The sequence below is a fragment of the Sinohyriopsis cumingii genome, chromosome 10, assembly GCF_028554795.1.
Source record: "Sinohyriopsis cumingii isolate HCF-2022 chromosome 10, ASM2855479v2, whole genome shotgun sequence".
NCBI classification, from domain to species: Eukaryota; Metazoa; Mollusca; class Bivalvia; order Unionida; family Unionidae; genus Sinohyriopsis; species Sinohyriopsis cumingii.
In genome coordinates this window covers 115,778,220-115,794,487 of record NC_142970.1, presented here as the reverse complement: position 1 = coordinate 115,794,487, position 16,268 = coordinate 115,778,220, and the positions used below count along the sequence as shown (strand labels likewise).

General features: G+C 41.2%; 1 protein-coding gene across 1 annotated transcript in view; it reads right to left on the bottom strand.

The window, feature by feature from the left end:
- Window positions 1–16,268, bottom strand: part of LOC149791073 (uncharacterized) — a 189,274-nt gene that overhangs the window by 5,688 nt on the left and 167,318 nt on the right. The window contains exons 24-26 of the mRNA XM_089973000.1: window positions 3,646–3,806; window positions 2,669–2,749; window positions 1,527–1,654 (exon numbers count right to left, since the gene is read on the bottom strand). Of these exons, the coding sequence (XP_089829126.1) occupies window positions 1,527–1,654; window positions 2,669–2,749; window positions 3,646–3,806 (370 nt within the window). The remainder of the gene's footprint in view (window positions 1–1,526; window positions 1,655–2,668; window positions 2,750–3,645; window positions 3,807–16,268) is intronic.

The window sequence follows — 16,268 nt, the reverse complement described above, 5'->3', positions numbered from 1 at the left end:
TTTTGTAGTGTTTATATTAGTCATTGGTTATGATGTTAGTCTATAATGCTCGAGTAATACATTAGAGAAATATTCCATGGTATATGTATTGCTTTCTTTAAAATAAACTTTGGGATGTTCAAAAACAATTTTAGCTGCAGTGGAAATCATGAATAATACATAATGTGATACCGTTTAGTATGCCATTCTGTATTAAAGTGCTATAATATGCAGACCTAGAAAGTGCGTAGGCTGAGGAAATGCAAAGTATTTTGTTTCCTTCTGCCACCAAGAACAACGACACCCAGGGAGTTCCACATTTCAATGAGAATGGACAACATCCCAGAATGTCCTCAAACCGTGGATGAAAATTACCTAGCACTGAATTTGTTTTCGGTAGACAGGCCATTGACATATGGGGTTTGAGAATCACCTGGTTCTGGAATAGATCTTCTTTACTTGAATATTATTTGTACGCATTCTCTAAATATATTAACCTGATCTTTGGAAAAGTAGTTCTGAGGGAAATAAACCTAAGGATACTTCAAATAGGTCCATGACATTGGACTATGCTATTTGTCGGGCACTGGTTACTCCATACCACGTCACGTGCATGACTTAGACAGGTCCAAGGCATTGGACTATGCTATTTGTCAGGCACTGGTTACTCCATACAACTTCACGTTGATGTTTTAGAAAAGACCAAAGTACTGATATTAAGCGTCTGTCTGCTCTGAGAGTTATAACTGTGTACATTCGTATGAGTTTTGACATTTTGGAAAATGGGTACGTGATGTCAACAACTAGCAATCGGAAAAGGTTAAAAGTTGTTGTATTCACGGTTGCTTTAAAGATTCCATTTTTTTTACCTAACGAACGCTTTGTGAATCAAGAAATATAAATTTCTCAGCGTCCCAATCTCGATCACTTCTTATAAGACTTGAATCATTTTATCAACTTAATTTTATTTTATACGCGATGCGACTCTATGGTAATATAAATAAGCGAAACCAACAAGTTTTGTAAAACTTGAGAAATAATTTAATTCGGTAAGTTATAAAATGAAAATTTAAGAGGTACGTACAGTGCTGTGAACTAAATCCAAAATAAGAATAAACGTTTCCATCACAAATCCAAAACAATCAAGGTTTCCGAAATAATTCCACAACCTGAATGTGTTGATGTACCAATATCTTTGGATATGCTGAAATACTATCACAAGTCCAAAAGAAGTACCAACAATCTTGATATATCACAAGTGCATTTCCTGAACGTCTTTGAATTAATTCCAAATAATCCAAAGATGGTGGTTTAGTCGTATGAACACTCTGTAACTCCAATAGTTTAAATAAGTAGTTCCTCTCAAACAAAAACCAAGCCAAATATTAAATACATTCGAAGACGGTATATAACACAATATATATATATATATATATATATATATATATATATATATATATATATATATATATATATATATATATCACCACTCTGCCCAATCTGCCTAATGATCTGAGAATATCCCCTGGAGCAGTATTGATACTTACTTGTCTATTATGAAAGTCTATGTCTTCCATGGTCTCTTTTTGTTTTCTGCAAGAAGAGCAGCACATGGCAATCACAACTCCGAGGACCAACGCGCCACCGATACTAGCGGCTACGGGTATAACCCACTCTGAGAAATAAAAAGTATATGCCATTTTAATAAATACATAAATAAATTTGCCATGTTATTTATTCACTTAGAACCCTATGGCGAATGCTAAAGCATTAACAATTCCACACGCAATGCTTCGGCAAACATAGGAAATTTACAACAGAATTGAAATACATCCCCTTTAGTTGTCTTGAATTATTTCTCTGGTGTATATTTCATGAAAAGAAAATTCAAATACTATTTATTATCACCAAGTCGTAAAAGGTTAAAACCCAAAAGCTTGAGCGATCTATATAGGTGATCAGTGTACAAATGTTTTATTGGTATTGGAAGATAATATTCAATCGGCGTATATTGGAACTTTGTAGATGACCAGTCCACAGATAATGACGATTTACAGTGGGCATCTGGAGAGACCTTTCTCTGTAAACTGATAGAGTATATGTATATTAATCAATTTACTAGAGAAAACGTCTCGCGTCCATCTCAACTGTTAACATCCTGCTAATTGGATGTACTACGAATATGTACGTGTATAAAGGCAAAGCTATTCTCGAACGGACTTTTTAATGTTGATAGCCCAACTTGAAAGACAGCTCACGCCCGAAAACTTCAAGTGACTTGTTTATCTAAGAACATACAGGGCAAAATTTGGTCAATGGACTAATTCACAGTCACGCCTGTATATCATCTTAGTTAATTAGTAAATTGTTGGTGATTCTAAATTTCACTTGATCGCTGTCCAATCTCAGGCCGAGCTATGCTATTAATTGCATGAGGTGCTAACATTGATTTATTAATACAGTACATCGTTCACTATTACATGGATCTGACACCATGTCCAATTTCACTAAATGATATGTACAAGTTTAAATTACCATAAGTCCTATGTGTTTCATTCAGTTTGCCCGAAATGGTTACTATGAAGGAAACACTAAACTGTAAAAGCTGTACTCCGATTGTATAGTCAACATACTCCTAACTGGCAGATGTCAGCTATACGTTAGCGGTTCATACATCGACAATATATACCTGGCAAGCCTTTCTCGTTTCCCATAACAAACGTAGGCGTTGATGTGGGTGCTTTGCTCGCTGATGTTGGTGTTGTTGGATCTGAAAGTACGCACTCATTCATCAAAAACCAGAATATTTTCTTTGTTAAATATTGTTTTGTATTATTTTTATCTGATCATTACATTAAAATAAAAAATTCAAATTTTAAAGATTTGCAACTTTTAAAGCATTTAATACAGCGTATTAAAATAAATATCATTTTTGACAATATAGCACTCGTCACCGAAAAATATATACCTATGTTTCTAGTCTCAGGATAGAAAAAAACTATTAAGATGCACATTGACTGGTTACAAATTATATACTGATACAGTCAGAAAAATATACTAATTGTATGAATACATTCTAACGTTTGAATCATCACTGTTTATTGTGTCATGCTCTATATGTCGCAGCTCTGTAAGGCAGTCAACAATATGACACCTTTGTGGACTTGTAAACTCCAACATCAAGTTGTTATACATGGGTACATGGGTACATGTACTTACAATACGCTAACCGCTATTTGGTTTGTATTGCAACTTAAAATGCAAACGAATATATAAATCAAAGGATAATGACCGCCACAATGAATGAGACCAATCCAAACCAAAAGCGAGTTGATCTATACATTAACGTTTTAATCAACAGCATACATATCTGAGCAAAATTATAAACTGACGTACTTGCTGACATTAAATACAGATGAATAGATCAATAAAGAAATAAGCAGCAATAAAAAGACAGAATGAATACATTCTAATGTTACAATAGTTATAGTTACAATAGTTATAGACACTATTATGTACTGGGGTGAATATTTTTAAAGATATTTTTATCACGCATTTACACAATGAATGAATACGTGAAAGAGATAAAGATTGAACTTAGCGAAGAAAGGAATGGAATATAGTGTGACGTGTAGTCGCATATATACATTTTCATGTCATAAATACCTGACAGTTGACTGAATGCCATGTAGGACGTATTTATTGCTTGAGCAATAGAACTTGTACTCTGTGAGAGGGCCTTCGTCATTGATGATGTCACCGAGTTTTCTGTCACCAGAGGATTAGCCATGTATCCTAGCTCTGTTTCTGCCAAGATGCTTCCATTTCTGGCAAAATAATCATTTCTTTTTCATACTGTTTGCAAAACAGCAAGCAAGTTTTACATTTCATCGTTAAATGAGCATTGGCGGGTAGCACTGGTAGGAGTAACGTTCATAGTTATCGCGTTCTGACAAGGTTAACATGTGCACGTACTTAAAACTACACGCTTGAATTTCAAAATGTTGCCGTTGCAAGCTCTTCAATAGAAAATATACTGTATTTAATCATACATTTAATCAATTTGAGATTTTCAACTAGAGCTAGCTGGGATTATTTTTGTTATTTAATTTCTTCCTGTGACCATTTGTAATACTTGTAGTTGTTAATCACAGTACGAGTCCATACACGTGACGTCACAGGGAGACAATGACGTAAATATAATTATCACATAGACTTTTCATATAATACGTATAGTTTCATATCTTTGGTTGGACAACATTTCTGTATCTGTGTCTGTGATATGGATTTTTAAGATAGCTTAAACAATTTTCCACTCATATCGCTACAATGTCTGTAGTGTGGCAGCTTAAAGTGATGTCTAGCATTGGGGCATCATGCTGCAGACATGTAGCATGATTTCCCACCCAGTCACATTATCCTGACACCAGGTCGACCAGTCCTAACACTAACCTATTAATGCTGAGCGCCTAGCGAGGCTGCTGTAAGTACCGTTTTCTATAAGTATTTGGTATGCCTCGGCCGGAGTTCAAACCCGCAACCTCCCGCATCCAGGGAGGATGCTCTAACCAATAAACCACCTGAGCGGTTAGACAACATGTTAAAATATATATTTATTCAATTCTGATGGGTCAAAAAAACCCAACAACATGAAATTCTTTCTCAGTATCTTTTCACTGGTTGGCTGCGATCGTGAGAAAAGTTTAATTATCCCCCTTCTGGAAAGTTTTTTTTCCCATTACTATTGGTATTTCGGCGGCCATTTTCTAATCAACTGCCCAAAGGATGTTGGGGCAAAAACGTAATGTCTGTCTGTAGATGTTTCATTTACATCACAGAGGCTCGTTAAAACCATGTAGAGATTCTCATGCGCTGAAAAATGGCGTTAAAGTCCCAACAACAACAACAATAACAACAGTAGTATATGGGGATACCCTACGGACAATGGGAATTAGCATTACAGAACCCCTTGGGACAATCTACGGACAAGGGAAATTTAACATGGCGAAAAATCGTGGGACAATCTACGGACAAGGGGAATTTAACATGGGAATAAATCGTGGGACAATCTACGGACAAGGGGAATTTAACATGGGAATAAATCGTGGGACAATCTACGGACAAGGGGAATTTAACATGGGAATAAATCGTGGGACAATCTACGGACAAGGGGAATTTAACATGGGATTTTTTTTTTAAAAAATAAAAAAGGGGTAGGCAATTCAAAGACTATCTCTTTTCGAGAAATATGGCTGGCCCTGAAAAGGGCCTTTGGGTTTTCTTCTTCTTCTTCTAATTTCTTCTTTTCCTCCACCAACTTCTTATTTTATCTCCTACACTCTTCTTCTCTTTCTTTTTTTTCTTCTCCTCCTCCTCTTCTTTCTTCTTCTCTTCCTCCTCTTCTTTCTTCCTCTTTTCATTTTCTTCTTCTTTTTCAATTTTTTCATTCCATTCTCTCATCCTTATCCTTTCCTCTTCATCCTCCTTTTCCTCCTTTATTTCTTTTAACAGATCACTGATGATTACCTTCATTTTTCGTAAATTGTTTATCTCCATCTTCACTCTATGGGGACTATATGAGTAGTGATCCTCGTTTAGGTTAACCAACATTTGCTCAAACATTCCTAAATTGTCCATGACGTTTTGCAATTTTTCCATTTTGTTAAGGTGGTTTGAAGCCATCTTCTTTTTTATTCTTTGCAGAATGGTTTGAACCACGAATACTGTGGGTTCTTATACAAAAAGCGCGGACGTGATGGAAAACATCCCCTAAAACATAAAATGGATCTTACCTATATCATAACCTAACAACGTGCGGACGTGAAGGAAAACATCCCCACTTTTCTCATTTCATATAATCAAACCCTAACTATACTCTCCACATACTCTAAGAAACAATAAAGAAACCCATAATCTACTATTCACACCAACCTACTTCATCATTTACAAACACAAACTCACAAACACATACACTTCCACTATTAATAAAGAGTTAGTGTTTATTTTCACACTACTCTACCTACACACATTGGCAAATGGATCGTTATTTCTTTTCTAGAGTATTGGGTAGCCCTGAAAAGGGCTGTTTTGTTTGGAACTTCATGGGCACCTGGTTAATGGTGGCACCTTCCAGGCCTGGCGCCACATACACATCTTATCCCCCAGTTACTTTTTACCTTTTTGGGGGAGAGAGCAGAGGCAGGATATGTCGCTTCAGAATCCCAATTTTCACTCTCTGGGATTTTGAAATTTCTTCTCTCCTTTTCCTCCTCCTCTTCTTTGTTTCTTCTTTCCTCTTTATATCTTCTTTCTTCTTCTTCTTCTTTTTTTCTTCTTTCCTCCTCTCTTATCCTTCCCTCCTCGACAATGGCTTCCGCGGCCAGTTCATTTAATATGCGCCTGGCATATTCCAGATGCACATGAAGCTCCAACAGTTTCTCAAGTCTCGTGTTCATTTTTGGTGTTGATCAATCAACAAGGGTAGCTGGACTGCCGAACGAGTTTCAATTTATACTGAAAGCGCGGACGTGAACGAAAACATCCCCTAAAAACATAAAATCCATCTTACCTAGATCATGACCAAGAAACAACAACAACGCGCGGACCTAAAAGAAACACTTGCTCACTTTTTTATGCTACCCATCACTTCAATAGACTATCCACATACTCAAAGCAATCCAATCTAACCCCAAATATACACCTCAAGCAGCCCAAAAAAAACCAAACAAACATCATTTTAATCTACTATCCACACCAACCTACTTTATCACTTACAAACACAAACACACCAACACATACCCTCAAAATTTTTAAGAAAGAGTTAGTGTTTATTTTCACACTACTCTACCTACACACATTGGCAAATGGATCATTACTTCTTTTCTAGAGTATTGGGGTAGCCCTGAAAAGGGCTGTTTTTTGTTTTGCTATGGCATTCTTTTTTAGTTTCTAAGAATGCGATGTCCTCTGAGGATAGACTTTCTGGCAATAGGTCTGCTTCTTCGGAAAGAAAAGAAGAACTCTTTGGTGTCGATACGGCAATCTACAAAGCCTCTGTCAGGTTCAGGTTGCTGCTGCTGCTGCTGCTGCTGCTGTTCTTGTTGTTGCTGTTGCTGCTGTTTTTGAAGTCTGTACTTCTCTGTCCATTCTTCTTTTTCCCTGTTCACTTCTTCTCTGAAGAGCTCTTCTATTAGGTCTTCAGTGATTTTTAACATTCTCACATTCTCTATTTCTTCTGGCTTCGGTATCAGACTGTGTCTGACCCTATGCAAATTCACGTAGGCTTCGTTGAGCTTAGCTAGTTTGGAGCACATCTTCTTAGGAGGATGAGTCGACAATGGATGGTTAGACTGGAAACAACCCCGGTTATTATAGTGAAAGCGCGGACGTGAAGGAAAACATCCCCACACGGTTTTTTCGAGCCGCAACGTTCATGAGAGGGATAGTAAGAAATGAAAGAGCATCAATTCAACATTCTTATAGCTAAACAAAAGACAAAGGCATTTTTTCAAAACACAACATTTTTTATTCAAAAATCACTTAACACTAAACAACAACTCTAACATTTTTTAACAATAATATAACACTATAACATCCAACATTTTTTTCTCAATTAACAATCTACTTAGAACAGGGCTGACAACGTTGTGAATGAAATTGTGATTTCCACTGTTGGAAATCATTAGGCCATTGATGGACACTACGTTTCCTAGCTTGAGACAAAAGATAAGCATAATGGTCACAAAACCATCGATCTACTTTCACATCGTTTCTAGCAGAAGAACGAGGATCGAAATGAGTCACTAAATGTTCTAAGGAATAGCCCAGGCTGCGATGATGCAGAAAATACACACAGTACTGTCCACACACCAAGGAATCTGTGCCTTGTAATTTCACGTTATTGAATCGGGTGGTTTGAGCATTTCTTCTCATAAAGTCGATGATATCGTCTTCCAAAGGGGGCAATCCGTACGAATCGAAATATTCCACACATCCTTCTTGAGGAAAGTAGACGGCTACCCAGTGGGTTCCTGGGAGATGACTTTCGTCCGTGTTGATCACGTAAGCTTGATGGTCTTTAGGTTTGCGATGAGGGAGTTCATCTTTAGCACAGACGACAGGATTCCAAGAAGCCGTATACGAACTATGGTTCAAAAGGTAATAAAGTTCCCAGGTATCCATTGATTTGTGTTTTTTTCTTCTTCACAGGTAATGATAAGTCATCAATTCGATCCTGACTTTTTGCTTGAAAATGTCTGACAAGTAAGAGGCGTTTAGATCCGACTTCTTACTCTGGTCCAAGAGAGATTCGATGCGACGGCACTCCAGAGACGTTAATGGAGGAGAAGAATGTTTATCCAACCCTTTATACCACTCGTTCAACACGAATTCTATCTCGATGTGACCCCAAGCTTCGTCCAGATATTCGTCCAACTTTTCTTCTTGACTCAACATCAGACATTTGTCGTGTTGAATTTGACTGGGATGATCGTTGTGACATCCATAACACTCTTTCTTGATCAATTCTTTCATTATATCTGCCAGGACTGTAGCAAAACAGGAGACTAAATGGGCTTCTTGTTCTGGCCATCTCGACTTCATCATGACAATTTCTTCGTCTTTGTCTTGGGATTCTCCTTCCACGGTCTCCTCACATTTCATGTCCAAAGTTTCTTCACTAGGTAAAGAGGGATAACAGTCTTCCATGGCTTCTAGTAATCTAGAATGACTTCTCTCAAACTGTTGATTTCTATCGTATTGTCAAATTCTGCATACAGGATGACGTTCAACGTTGGATCAGCAGGGTCTCGATTTGCAAACTGAATTTCCACACGAATCTGACCAGATTTTATAGGGTGGAAATGTCCCTCGTCGCTGCCTTGGTCTGGAGTGAAATCGAAAGCCCACAAAGCGTAGCCTCCTGCATAATCTTCGTACGTAATACCGTGACTGGTATTGGTTCCTAACTGTCCGGTGGCTTCGTACAGGGACAAGTACGATCTCAAGTAATTGTTCTGGGCAAAGTTAGGCTCAAAGGGTCGTGTACACAAGGTCTTGCCGTCGCGACTGACTTCGATTTTGGACACGCTAGAGTGTCGAAACTCAAAAGGATTTTCGTTGTGAAGTCCATTGAAAGCTGAATTCCTGACGATACCAACGATCAAACGCTTGGGTAACTGTCCTTGGAACAGATGATCTTCGATCATGGATCGCTGTCCAACAGGAATGGTGAACGTTTTCACTTCCACACGTCGTATGGGATACTTGGCGGTCGTTCTGCTCAACGTCTGACTGATGTCGTTTCCCACTTTAGGTAACACTTCCACACGGCGTACGTAAAGTCTGGCTTCTTGGATAACAGTTTTGTATTCGTTGGCATGGGCCATCAAATGGAAAGCGGCAGTGCTACGATTCAGTCTCAGGCGAATATCCACTCCGTTCAGTAAATACTTTTCTTGTAACCACATGTCCAAATGCAAACGATCCATCAGTTCTAAACTACGTCCTTGCAAAATTTTAGTTCTACGTGTGTTAAACCCCACATTGTGAGGATTGTCATCTTCTGTCAGGGCTGTGTCGCTAAACGTGCCTGCACCTGCCGTGTCAGGTTTCCATACCACGCAAGCATCCAGATGAGTATTCTTGGCTTCTTTTCCGTACGTCAAGAGATTTTCCAAGTAGGCACGATATGGGTAAGTATCCATGCTGCTGCTGACCAGTTTGTTATTCAAGTACAAGTCCACTTCGCTGAACAAGGAATGCATGAAATTGTTGACGGGCGCTACCCTATCATTGGCTCCAGGATTGGTGTTGTCAGTTTTGATCACTTTGACTTTCAAATACAGGTAACTGCTATTCAGATCGATGTAATCTTCGGGTTGTCCTTTGATTTCGAACTCGATGGGAGCGGAATCCGTCAAAGAGGAGACGGGATGAAATTCCACCCACTGGGATTCTTGCATCGTCATCATGGTGGGGGGCATGGCAAACATATCCAGTTCCGTCTTGGAACAAGCACATGACTCTCGGTGCATCATTTTTTTCTGTGTCTCAATAATCGAAAACGTCTAAGTCTCGAACGGTTCTTCTTTTCTTGGTTTTTCTAGCTTGAAGTCTGGTGAAAGGGTGTTTTCTTCGTCGTCTCTTTCTGCCTTGTCCTTGCTGAATGCCTGACTCGGTAGCGTGCAGGGCATTTATAGGTGTGTCTCGTCGGCCTAAAATGTCTTTACCCGTTTGCAGCAGGACATTTTTGCCTGCCCTCATGAAGGCTTCTTTAGGGTTTTGTTTGTCGATGATGACATTTTGGAGAAATTCTTTGCCTTGCGTCAGTGCGGCATCTTTCAAGGCGTGCAATCCGCGTGTCACCATCGGTTTCAACACCGGGGCCACCGAACGAAAGGCCGATTTTAACATGTCTCCTAAACCGTGTCCTCGCTGTCGTGCAACCCCTTGGTACACTGGATACATGACTTACTTACGAATCGTGAGAGAACCGTTTTCGAAAATGGAGTTTCACCGTGACTTTTCCTTTGGTAAATGGAATATTTTGTCCCAGATCTCCTTTTATAGTAATGTTGACCGTGTCCAAATACGACTTGCTGACGGGCAAATAGTGAGGATGGACAAATTCGCGGTGGACGTGGTAAGTGTTTCCACCTTCCTCGTCAGCGAGCGTGGCAGAATCCACTTTGAAAGGAATGACACGCAGTAACGGTACGGAGGTGTGTCCCACCACGTTATACTCCACCACATCGGAGTACACGAACATCAAATTCAGTCCTTGGTTCAGTTCTACTGGGGTACGAAATAACTTGCTAAAAGACTCGTTGTCGTAAACGATGGGTAATTCGTTGTTCTTGAGTATGTTCATTCTCAGGTTCATGTCTCCGCCCAACATGTCAAACAATTCAGGACAAAATAAAATGGACATGATTTTACTCCGCTCAAATTTCATCCAGAAGCGACGAGCTACTTTGTGGTACTCCATGGTAACACTTTTGTTAACATGCTCCAAAGCTTTCAGAAACACGGCATTAAACCTGGAGGCTATGGTGCTGACCAAATGTTGACCACTGAAATAATAGCCTGGGGAAATGAAAAAGTGGTAGGTCCACTTTTGAGTTTTCTCATTATAGGTTTTATTGTCATATATGACTTTCTTATTCAACTCCTGTTGCAATGACTCGTCATGAACTTCCACATGAAAAAAATTTTGATTGGGAAGGACATTGAGGACTTGGGTCGGGTGAATGATTTCCACTAAAGCCACTTCCCAATGGGCTTCGTGATCTAAGGGGATGGCCTGAGGTAATTTGGCCGTGTAACAGCACAACGTGTTGTGGGGAAACACCTCCATGGAACTGTCACTGGGTAAGGTTAAGTAAAATTGATTTTGGTGACTCATAATTCCAGAGTTCTGTGGCTGTCCGAGGGAATATTAGTGGACGTCAGAGGCGTGTCTCCGCCCAAAATGGGGTTCTGGTTGTGGTTGGAGTGGTGACTGGCACTGGCACTGGACACAACGTTTCCGTTCGAGGAGAATTTCAGGGAGGGATTGGGAAGCAGGTAACCGATGCAACTGCTCAATAAAATGGTCCACAATTGTTTGTCTCCTTGTTGCAAACTCAAATTGGCGATGGCTGCCCCGATGACACAATACACCACGAAGATTTGGCAGAAAAAGACGATTTGCGTTTTAGGCACACGTTCTCCACACCACACCCACAAGGGTTGTTTTTGTAAATCTTGCACAGAAGAACTAGGGGAAGAAGGACTGGTCGACGTAGCTGCGTCTGCTGTGTGAAAGGGCATGATGGTCACTTCTTCTTTTTATAGTCGATGACTTGCGAAGCGTCGATCCAAGAATCGAAACTGGGTGGATATCCTTTCCAACGTACTTTGACTTCTTTGACACGTCGTTTGCCCACTTTACGGGTTCTGCGTTCGAGAATGCTTTCGATGTCGTACACGTCGTCTTCTTTTTTGGTGACACGTTGTAACTCGGGCAAATAAAACGTTCCTTTGAGTACTTCTCCGTTCATGTCTTCCAATTTATAGACGGCAGGATGACGGCCATGCACTCGTCCAGTGACGCGAAACAATTCGGTCGTCCAGTTAGGTAAGTAACCTTTGTCGAAAGTGCGTTTGGTTTTGCCAATGCGCACCCAATCTCCTACGGTCAACTCTCCACTTTTCTTGGGGACAGCCCTCGTCGGGGACGTACCAAACAGACGCTCAAACACCAGCACTTCGTTGTCGGGAGTCACTTCTTGCGGGGCACGTCCGATGCTTCGATGGTAAGATTGGTTGTACGCTTGCACCAGGTGCGGTAAGATGTCGATGTACTTCAGAGTGTGGTGATGCGTAAAATATTTCCACATGCGTTCTTTCAAAGTACGTTGAAAACGTTCCACGATGCTGGCTTTGGTTTCGGGATTCTCGGTGGTAAAAAAATGAATGTCACGTTTCTTTAATTCTTTTTGGAAAGCTTGGTTCAGAAATTCGGTGCCTTTGTCCGTTTGCCATCGAAGAGGGCGACGACCGCTTTGTTTCAACACCCGTTGCAGGGCTCGCACTAACTCGCTGCTCGATTTGGAAGTCAAGGGCACGACCCAGGCAAATTTGGAAAAGACGTCGATGACACAAAACAAATATTTGTAGCCGCGATTGTAGCTGGCCAAATGAGAGACATCGGCTAAATCGGCTTGCCATTGATGATCGATGCCTTCCACTCGGGTGCGACTTCTGGCAAACTTGCGTCGAATGGGTTTGTGTAAAGTGTAGGTAGCTTGTTCTTGTAACCATCGTTGCACTTGAGGTAAACGGAGACTTTTCAGTCGAGTTTTGGCAGCACGATACAATTTTTGAACTCCTGCGTAACCTGCAGGATGCGAGGGATCGTAGTAAATGCTGGCTAAGACTTTTTCCATTTTTTGTGTTGGTTGATGTGTTAATAAGGCACCCACTCTTGGAAGAGGCTACTCTTTTTCTCTTGGGGTATTTTCTTGGATTGCAAGGCTTTGCGTGTGCGACCAGCAATAGGTGTCGAAGAGGAGGAGGATGTCTGTGCAGGGGATATGGGTTCTTGTTTCACTTCTGTCTTCACTTTCTTTTTCTCTTGTGATGAAGAAGGGGTGGCCATCATCTTTTTAATCCATCCAATTCTGGAGGTAGGTGGTGTTGTTAACTTGCGTACTTTTTCTGGTGGAGTTAGAAACCCTTCCTCTTCTTCTTCTCCTTTTTCTGTCTTGACCACTGGTACTGGTACTGGTACTGGTGATGGTGCTGGACTTTTCATCAAGGTCTTAAAATCTTTCAGAGTGGGTAGAGCTGTTTCGTCTAAAGCTTTCTGGTGAAAGAGTTGCAATCGTTGCAAGAGTTGACCGTACTTTTGCGATTTTTCTGTTTCGGACAAATCTTGGCGATCCATCAAGGATTGCAATTCGTGTTGTAACTGGGACATTTCGCTCAAATTGGGATTGGCAGGTAAATGCGGGGTGCGTTGTTCTTGCCACCGATGGTATTCCATCCATCGTTTGTAAGGCACTAAAGCTAGTTTTCGTCCTTCCATGGGGTTGTCAGGGGTCGATTCTGAGATCTTGGGACTTTCGAAGGCCTTTTTATCTTGCTCCCATCAGTCCTCCCAACATGGTTCCCAAGACTCCTTTCAGTATGGGGCCTAACAAGAGAGGCAAAATGCCTCCACGTTGAACCAACATCTTCTTTTTTTGACGAATGGGAATTTTTTTTCGAACCATTTGGCGAAGAACGTGACGATGTTTGCCTAAGCATTGTTTCTGGTGTTTGGACAAAGGGATCGTGCCTTTCAAAACGTTCAAACAACATTCGCAGACGGTATCGATGACCTCTTTGGAGGCCGTTTGAATGAGTTTTTTTCGTAGGGGTGGAGAAGCTTTGGACAGGACAGATAACAGGTCCCCATGTTTAGCTAAACGTGGTGGCAGTCCTTTCCTTTTCTTTCCTTGGGGTTTTCTGGAGGGTGACATTTTTGCTTGTGCGTTCCGGGACATTCACCGAACAGACACTAACGTCGATGACTTAACGCACACCCTTTTATCTTTTTTTGGGACTATCGCTTTGTCATAAAGGTGACAATGTTTTTCCCAAAATCGCCAAGGAATCCTCCCCTTTGTTGACGCCTCTTTTTCTTGGAACGACTGTGTCTTTTCTTAGGGTAATGTCGATGCTTGGCTAAGCGCTTTGTCGGATGACGCGTCTGCCTTTGTCTCTTTCTTTTGTGGCTTCTTGGAGGTGACATCTTTTTTACAAGTTCACTGATACCCCGACTTGGTCACAGGCTCTTTTTATACTGGAACGCGTCGCCACTGATTGTCTTTACGTTTTATCAGTTTGAGGACAGGCATGACACGTCGTGCAGGGGTACGCAACGGACTAAATCGAGCCAGTTCTTGCTTGGACAAATCCAGTAAACTTTGTAACATGCCCGATCTTTCTTGGACTTTGATTTTGGGAGAAGGTACTTTGTGAGCAGCAGCCACTGCCACTAAATTGGAGGGTCCTGCCACTGGGGAAGTTCTTTTGGGGGTCATCAACGGAGATGTTCTTGGTGTGATCAACGTCTCCAAGTACTCTTCAGTTCTGGGTGTCATCAACGGAGAAGTGGATGAACGTGAGGATGCCGGAGACGCAGTCACTGCCGTGGCAGGTCGTGGTTTGCGAGTGTAAGGTTGCGTCCTGGCCGAAGTGCCTCTCTTGCGACTAGTTTTCTTCTGTGGACTTTTCTTTTTCTGGGGACTTTTTCTCTGTTTCTTTTTCTGGGGGCTTCTTTTCTTTTTTCGGGGTGGTGTCTGGTAAGAGGAGGGTCCTGCCACTGGAGAAGTTATTCTTCTTGGGGACCTGGTCTTTTTCTTTTTCTTCTTGGGGCTTCGTTGGACTTTTGTCTTGGGGATAACTTTGGGGGCATTAGGATCCCATCTTAAGAGTGAGCGAATGATGACCCCTCCTAGAGTACCGCTCCCTCCAGGTTTCAAAATGATTTGTTTTTTGGTTTGAGTGTCGATGCGGGGATCGGCCAGTTGGACCAAAGCGACTTTGTTTCGATCGAAAAAGCGTTGGGTTTGATGAGGAATCTGAATGATTCCTTGGAGTAATTGACGTGCCGTCACCGTGAACCATCGTAAGACTTCTTTGAGACTAGCTTCTAAGACACGGGCTCGTGTTTGTGGATCTTTTTCTCGACTGATGCCATACAAGGCACGAATCAATTTGACGGGAAGATGCGACTGAAGGGACGTCATGTTCACACTGTGTGAGACAGACGAAAAAGGGTCTGAGGTTTTTATAGATTTTTTTCATGGGGAGTGAAATGAAGTCGAGGACGGAGACGTGTACAGGACAGGCCCTCCGTCTTGGCACCAGTGGTGAAACAAGTGGGTACGAAATCGCAAATCCTCGGGGGTCGTAGGTTTCAAATCGACGAGTAAATAGGCGTGTGGCGTTTGAGTGGCATCGTCGTACGCCTGAGTCAGCCAAGGCGTTCCTAACTGTTTGGCTAAGACTTGCACTTGCGATTTATCTCGAGGACTTTTAAACAAGACCACGTAATGTGCATTGAGACTGATGGTGCGATGGGCTTTACTTTGTTGAAACAAATTTTGGGTGATGTAAACGACACTGGCATTACGGTGATGCCCTTTGCGCGTAAACCACAATTTAATTTCTTCTTCGTCTTCTCCTAACATGTCGTCGAAAATGACCAAATGGGTTAGACGGGAGTCAGAGACGATGCCATCGTCTTCTTTAGGAATGCCTTCCACAAACACGATGGAATCGCCTTGACTTTCTCGCAAGAGGCTGTACGCCGATTGCCACTCTTTGTAACACCACACGATCCGTTGAGGGGGTCGATCGATCAAATGATGTTTATGTTCGATCAAACGTTTGACGAATTCGGTTTTGCCTGAACCGCTAGGTCCAGCAATGAGCATGTTAAAGGGATGGCGAAGATACAAAGCCTCCCAACTGGCACGATCTAAGTGTTCGTCAATGACTTTGACAGTAGAGGAAGAGGGAGCAGAGACAGCAGAGGTAGCCATGGTGTGAGAAATGTCACTTGTGACACTAAAAACAAACAAGACAAGAGTTTATATACTTTTTCAGAACACGTTTATTGAATGTTTCAAATATGAACACGAAAGACAAAAATACATACAACCCAAATAGTGATGTACAGGAATATGAAACACAGCAAAACAATCAAAGTGAAATATAAACAAGTGTCTGTACAACATGTTTTGGGTAACCAAGAT